This window comes from Vollenhovia emeryi, unplaced genomic scaffold, assembly GCF_000949405.1.
Source record: "Vollenhovia emeryi isolate VEMERY1.0 unplaced genomic scaffold, V.emery_V1.0 DF939184.1, whole genome shotgun sequence".
NCBI classification, from domain to species: Eukaryota; Metazoa; Arthropoda; class Insecta; order Hymenoptera; family Formicidae; genus Vollenhovia; species Vollenhovia emeryi.
In genome coordinates, this window is record NW_011967182.1 from 1 (window position 1) to 6417 (window position 6417).

General features: G+C 46.5%; 2 protein-coding genes across 4 annotated transcripts; one reads left to right on the plus strand and one right to left on the minus strand.

Annotated features, from left to right (window-relative positions):
- The first annotated feature begins 481 nt into the window (after window positions 1–481).
- LOC105562705 lies at window positions 482–4200 on the plus strand. 3 transcript variants are annotated; one of them, XM_012013745.1, is made up of 10 exons: window positions 482–968; window positions 1034–1706; window positions 1864–2124; window positions 2195–2456; window positions 2531–2808; window positions 2897–3040; window positions 3111–3354; window positions 3412–3554; window positions 3627–3762; window positions 3837–4200. In XM_012013745.1, the coding sequence occupies exons 2-10, from the start codon at window positions 1035–1037 to the stop codon at window positions 4013–4015; spliced, it is 2319 nt and encodes a 772-aa protein (XP_011869135.1). In that variant the 5' UTR covers window positions 482–968; window position 1034; the 3' UTR covers window positions 4016–4200. The 3 variants fall into 3 exon arrangements, with proteins under 3 accessions (XP_011869135.1, XP_011869137.1, XP_011869136.1); XM_012013747.1 differs by having other exon boundaries at window positions 2531–2712; XM_012013746.1 differs by having other exon boundaries at window positions 484–968; window positions 1034–1664.
- Window positions 4054–6327, minus strand: LOC105562704 (eukaryotic translation initiation factor 6). The gene is made up of 6 exons (XM_012013744.1): window positions 6088–6327; window positions 5850–5935; window positions 5160–5335; window positions 4915–5091; window positions 4669–4850; window positions 4054–4605 (listed from the first exon to the last, which is right to left on the minus strand). The coding sequence occupies exons 1-6, from the start codon at window positions 6192–6194 to the stop codon at window positions 4590–4592; spliced, it is 744 nt and encodes a 247-aa protein (XP_011869134.1). The 5' UTR covers window positions 6195–6327; the 3' UTR covers window positions 4054–4589.
- Between the last annotated feature and the right edge of the window lie 90 nt (window positions 6328–6417).

Below are 6417 nucleotides of genomic sequence, written 5' to 3' on the forward strand. Positions count from 1 at the left end.
GCAACGTTGCAGCGTTTGTCGAGATGTAAAAGAAACCGTCATAAAAAGTTGGAAAATACAACAACGTTCAATGATAACAATTTCTTATTAACAACTTTCCAATTGCACTACAAACGTCGACATACGAATACAAACGATTGCATATAGGAGTCATTTAAAAATACGTTCAGTCGGCGTCAAGTATGAGCGAATGACATGTGCTACGCATACGCAGAATTTTTCTATGCAATTATAGGCCTGTTCTTTATTACCGCACTACTGAACTAGTGCAACAAGTTAAAATGAAACAAATAGATTACCTCTCATTCCAACTCATGTTACACTATGATACAACATGTAAAAATAAACTCAAGATAAGGTTTGAACTATGAATACCCGCTGAAAGTGTGCGTGAATGGAGGTATAACATGGAGCGACCAATCGGATTGCCGATCTTTCTACGTCGCTCATTCGCCGGAAAGCTCGATTGTCCACGAGCCGTGATCCGACGATCGAAACCGGAACGGCACCGAGTTTACCGAGAGGACATTTCGATAATTGAGAAATACTAGCGTACCGCCTTGGAGGCAGTTGCGTGAGCAAATACGAAGAGGGAGGAAAAAGAAAGGCGACGAGTGGCCGAGGCGAGTGGCCGAGAGGCGGCACAACTGGTCTTGCTACTACCGCTCGTTTCCGACAATCAGCTGACTTCCGGTGCCACCGCGAGACATTGGAATGTTAGCGAGTTGCCTCGGCAATTTTGCCTGACAAAGAAGTGACCCTCTGTTTCCTCCTTTCGTTTCTCTTGGACGCGCGGGGCGGCGTCTCTCTGTGTCGCAAGTTCGCCCGTGCACTTTTGCCGCGTGCAGCTTTGCAGTTCCGGCCGGAACGGGACTTGCGGGACGATGCGGATCCCTGCCGCTTAACCGCGCAGCGCAATCGCGCGTCTCCCTTAAGTTGGAGTCCCCTGCGCCCGATCTCGCCACATGGTAAGCGAGCGTCGAGCGAGGGAGTGAATAACCTCGGTGTTCTCTCGTGTGCTTTTGCTTTGTAGGATGCCGTATAACACCGTCGCCGCCGGTCTCGCCGTCGTGGACAACATGAGCTCCGAGGGCAGGGGGACGGAAGTGGACGTCGGCCTGAAGAATGACAATCAGTCCGTGGACCAAGGGAGCGAGGAGGCTCGGCTGAGGCTCAACAACAACAACAACGGCGGCGGCGAGGGGGGTGAGGTGAAGCTCGCGCTTGCCAACGGGGCGAGGCCCGTGTCCGACTGTGCCAACTCCCCCAACAACGTCTCTCAGGACGCGAGCGTGTCTTCCGTGCTCGCCGGCATCAAGGCTCAGAACCCCAACGCTGTCAACTGTCAATTGAAGCATAAGCCTAAGCCCCAGATGCACTTGAATCTGCCTTCCGCTCAGGCGGTCAAGCCCAACGACGACGCGGACATGAAGAATAATGTGGATTACGCGCCCGCCATAGAGAAATGCCCTTCCAAGGTCTCTCGCAGTTCAGATTCTAGTCCGGAGGCCGAATGTTCCTGGACGTCCAAGTCGTATGGATCCAAGCGTGTACTGAATAACATAGGTGGTAGCATAGGCTCGACGAGTCAGGGGACCTGTTGTTTTCTCAAACCTAACATCAACGGCAGCAGAGAAGCCGCTGGGCCCAGCGGACTGCAGAGGGTGTCGTATCGTCTCGAATGTTTATACTCCCGTGTGCACCGAGTACGTGCCGAGGCTTCTTTACTCTTCTTTATACTGGTTCTTATTACTGGCTAAAATATAAATACTGCTTCAAGGTTAAGACAAAGTTAAACCTCGGTGTGTGTACTCGGCGCAAACTAGCGCGAATTGGCTATTAGTTTGTTCCTTCAACTTTCAGACTTCACAGACTTCACAGAGAGAACAGATGGAACGAATGGATTCCAGCTCCGGGAACGAGGGAGATATGTCCGACGGAGAAGATTATTGTATCTACACCTATAAAGGAAACGACGAGGTGATCCATTCGGATCAGCAGCAAGAGTTGAATCAGGAGCACGCGGCGAATCAGGAGGCAGAGGGACAGAACCACAGCGGTAGGTCGAGTCCAGAGATGGATTTCCTGGAGATGGACTTTGATCCCGGGCCTTCCTGCGAACTGGTGAGACTCATTTGCCACGTTGTCAGTTGGAGCTGGACATGTCAACCCTTCCTTCCTTCCTTCCTCGCAGGACACCGGAGACAGTGATCTGGCCTCGATAAACGAAGATATACAGAATATAGCACTAGATAACATAGAGCAAGACCCGGTGCTGAATGATCTGAGTAGCGGAAAAGTCGTCTCTAGGCAAGGATTGGTAGCGATGCCGCAGAGCTCGAAACAGCCTGCGCAACATACTTTGCAGCAATGTATGAGTAATCAATGTACGGTAGAGCAAAGTGCCAAGCCAACTTATTCGGCCCCGTGGATGCCCAGTACTAGCGCTGCAACTGGTAACTTTACCATACCTTATTCGATGTTGTGTGAAATTTACAGCAAGATATTCTACCTTGTGTGAAATTTACAGCAAGATGGGACAGCGCGACGCTGTATCGTAATACAGGTTGCCCGGTGCGCGAATCTTACGGTTATCACAACACAAGCGGCGACCTTATATCGCCCGGCGATAACAGAGACTCGGACTCGGAATTGTGGGCCGAGTCCTCGGCGGCGTCTCTCCCGGACAATTGCAATTTGAACGCCAGGAAGGTTAATCTCATTTCTACGCTTTATCATCGAATAATGGCTAAGAAACTAATGCTCAATAAGCATGCTGCGTTTAATCAAAGTGGTGATTCCAATCTGGTTAATATATTTACTATTAAATAGATAAAATAGAAAAAGGGGTAGAGGCAGGCCCTGTCTTATTAAATTTTTCACGACATTCCAACAGGAAAGTGAATTGTCTAACGAACGGCTAGACGGCTTGCCGCCGGTGGAAAAGGTGATGCTGTGGAGTGAGCAGGAAGCGACGGTGAATCAAGTTACGCAAATCGGCACCTCCGCCTGTGGTACTACATCCGCAATTAATGCTCTGGTAATATTAAAGCGTATGAGAATGTAGTCAAGTTGCAATTTATACTTACACCTTGTTCTTCTCCTTTAAGTTGGCCTTAAATATATCATTTTCCCTGGAAGTATTAGTGAAAGGTGTAAATACGAGATTGAGAGAGCTGGGTGTACCGCTACCGAGGTATCTCGTCAGCCGTTCGGTAGCAGGAGCAACTCACAAAGATATAGCACGAGGGATATCTCTGTCGACGAATGGTGCAGCTGTAACAAAGTTCTTTGCATTTTATCCAGAGAGGAAGGTGTCGTTGTCCCACTGGTTGCATTACTGGATTTCCAGGGGTGAGAGATTTAATATTTTCAATAGGTATTCATTCTTTAAATATTTTTCCATTTCAGGTGCTGCCCCAATCGCAACACTCAATTTGCAACATTGCGGCGAAGGTTGCGATATACCGGACGCATGGCACCATCAGATGATTTTCGGTGTAGGACAGGCTGGCATATACTTGACAAATCCTTTAGAATGTTTGCCTGAACAGGTAATGGAAATTGCAGATCCAGTAATCTGCGTAATCGCACAATTTCCTTTCATTCTTGTAATATCATTTCAGCTCGTGTGGCATCAATTAGTTAGCCCCAGTATTTTATTGATACGAAAAACCGACGTTCTAGCGCATTGGAACGCAAATACAGATCTAATGCCGCTCGCGACTATGGATCAAAAGTGGCGAAAATTTAATGTCCTTGGTATGTTGTACACGATTAATTCCTTTTGTGCGTTGCTTTTCAGTCGAGACGTAACAATTTCACTTGTGATACAGGGCAAGTTGTAAATATGGTACGAGAATCAATGAGCCAAAGGCAACCTAACGGTACGACCACTGGAGCGACTCACATTCGCATTCCGGCCTCTTACCAAGCGGGCATTACATTGGTCATGTGTGCCGATTCCGCCGCAGCCACCGAATTGTTACACGCAGAACAACTACCATTGCTCTAGTCTTATCGATCAAAAATTCACAAACCGGGCTAGGCCACTTTGTTTACAATCAATTTTATTACCAGGCCAGTCCATACAATGTTCTTATAGTTTATTTGCTATGTAAACAGAATGGAAATGATTTACATTTTTGAAATGGCGTTTGTATTCAAAGAGAATATTGATTAAAGTATATTTCAATAGAATACACTTCTTTGTACGTCATTATATTCGATTACTAACCCTTTATAGGTGCTCGTACAGTCACAATGTTACAAACATTATTTCTATCAACACGTTTTTGGCCTTTTAATGCCGCATAAGGCTAGAGTCGGAAATGATTTGACGACAGTAATAATCTTGTCTCCAAACGGAGAGTATCGACATCTAAACAAAAACCAACGCCATATTTCATAGAAATTTTAATCGTAGAGAATCTGGATACACACACCATCTTGTGTCGGGATTAGGCGCGAACAAGCGTTTGTCTTGGATATGTTGACGAATACATAAAAGCCATAAATATTGAATTTTATGTACATATAATGTATATTCCAACATACTTTTCCCGGTGTACTCTGGACAAGTCCGTTTTTTACAAGTCCGACATACTGAAAGGATGAAGAATTGGTCATTACGCTCGCAATAATAAATATAATAATGAATGCTTTTACCTTTCTATAAAAGGTGCGCGCATACTCGATGTAATGGGAGTTGGATTAGCTTCGTTAAGCTTGAAAACGCTCTCGATACGGGCAATCTCCGTCGAGGTAGTGTCCATGCCGCAGAAGGCAGCCCAGTCGTTTACGACCATTCCGGCGGCGATCACGTTGCTGCCTCTGTTCACCGTCCCAGTCTAGAATACAATTGTCAAGAGCGCATAGAACTTGTAACCATATGGAAAAGCGCGTTTGTCTTACCGCGAGCGGCACCTGCAGAAGCGAAGACAACTCATCTTGCTCCTGAATAGGCATGTTCGGATGCACCAAGCCACCTTGATTGGATAAAATGGAATACGAGCCGACAAGAACGTTGCTCGCGATAGTTTGTCTAAATACCTCGACATTCAGAGTGTCGGCCAAAATTTCTTCCGTTTCCTTCAATCAGAGATGCAAAAGCCAATTTCTTGAGCATATAGCACAAGATAAAGGGAAGAAGAAATTACCTTATCAAGGTCCGGATGAACTAAGGCAACGTAATCGTTACATGCTACGACGTTGCCGAGCGCAGACAGTCTCTCCTCCACCCTCTGCACCCTCACGTCATCGGGTAAGGAGTTTCGAATGTGTTGCAATTCGGTATCCGTTGTTGTATTTGGTACTAACAATCCGTTCTTGTTCGCTACATTGATTAAAGGGGCAAGATTATTGAAAATCTTTCAACTACCTAAGTACGAGGGACGTCTGAAAAGTAAGCTTCCCGTATTTTATTACTCAAAGTAAAAGGGTTCGAAAAGGCAGGATTATGGAGAAGAGGTGTTACGAGTGTTGATGATGACCCACGATCATCCTCCAGAGGAATGAAGGAAATGAAGAAAGCCCTTTCCTCAAGGTTCATCTTGGGACAGATGAGGAGTATCAACCTGGCTAGTGAAACAGCGTTTTAAAAAAACAACAAATGTATAGAAAATGGCCAATGTTGGCCAATTGAAATTGAACAAAATTTCCTCTACAACACTCGAGTGTAGTTTTCTTACTTTTCAGACGTCCCTACATGTCATTATATATAATAAATAATGACAAAGTTGGTCAAACAAAGGGAGTGCAGCGAGAGAAAAGAAGCTCCAATTTCTAGCTCCGTTTTCTCTCGCTGCACTCCCGATTGCACACAGTTCGGTACGTTTCAATATACTTGCCGACGCATAATCGACCTATGATGCGGCATCCTGCCATTGATGCGTGAATAACCGGGATGGTCTCTGCTAATTCCGCTTCGAAAACACTGCAATCAACAAGGTTGTTATGTTACATTTGCCGTGCGAGAAATTAGTCAAGCGTCAACGATAAGCCAAGTTGGTTGACGAGAGAGAACGTCGGTGATTACGTGCGATTGCGTTAGCGATTTAGCGATTGCGAGTGACGTCACTCTCTCACCTGTAAAAGTTTTCCGAGCCGCCGATCGCGACCAAGCAGTAGGAGTTGGTCAGCTTGGAGAAGACGCCGATCTCGTTGTTGTTCTCGAATTGCACGCGCACCGCCATGACCGCGAGTTTGTAGCGAGCTCTCACATCGGCGTCGGGATGTCGCTCTCTCGTGCGCCAACGCTAACCTCAAAGGAAATGCGCTCGCTTCCGTTCTGTCGCGGAACGGCGGAAGGCGGAACGCGCGAGATGATTCCAATGATTCCAACCATGATTCATGTAAGAAGAAAGGTGTGCTACCGCGCACGACCAATCACAAATGGCTCCTGCCCACTGGACGCGG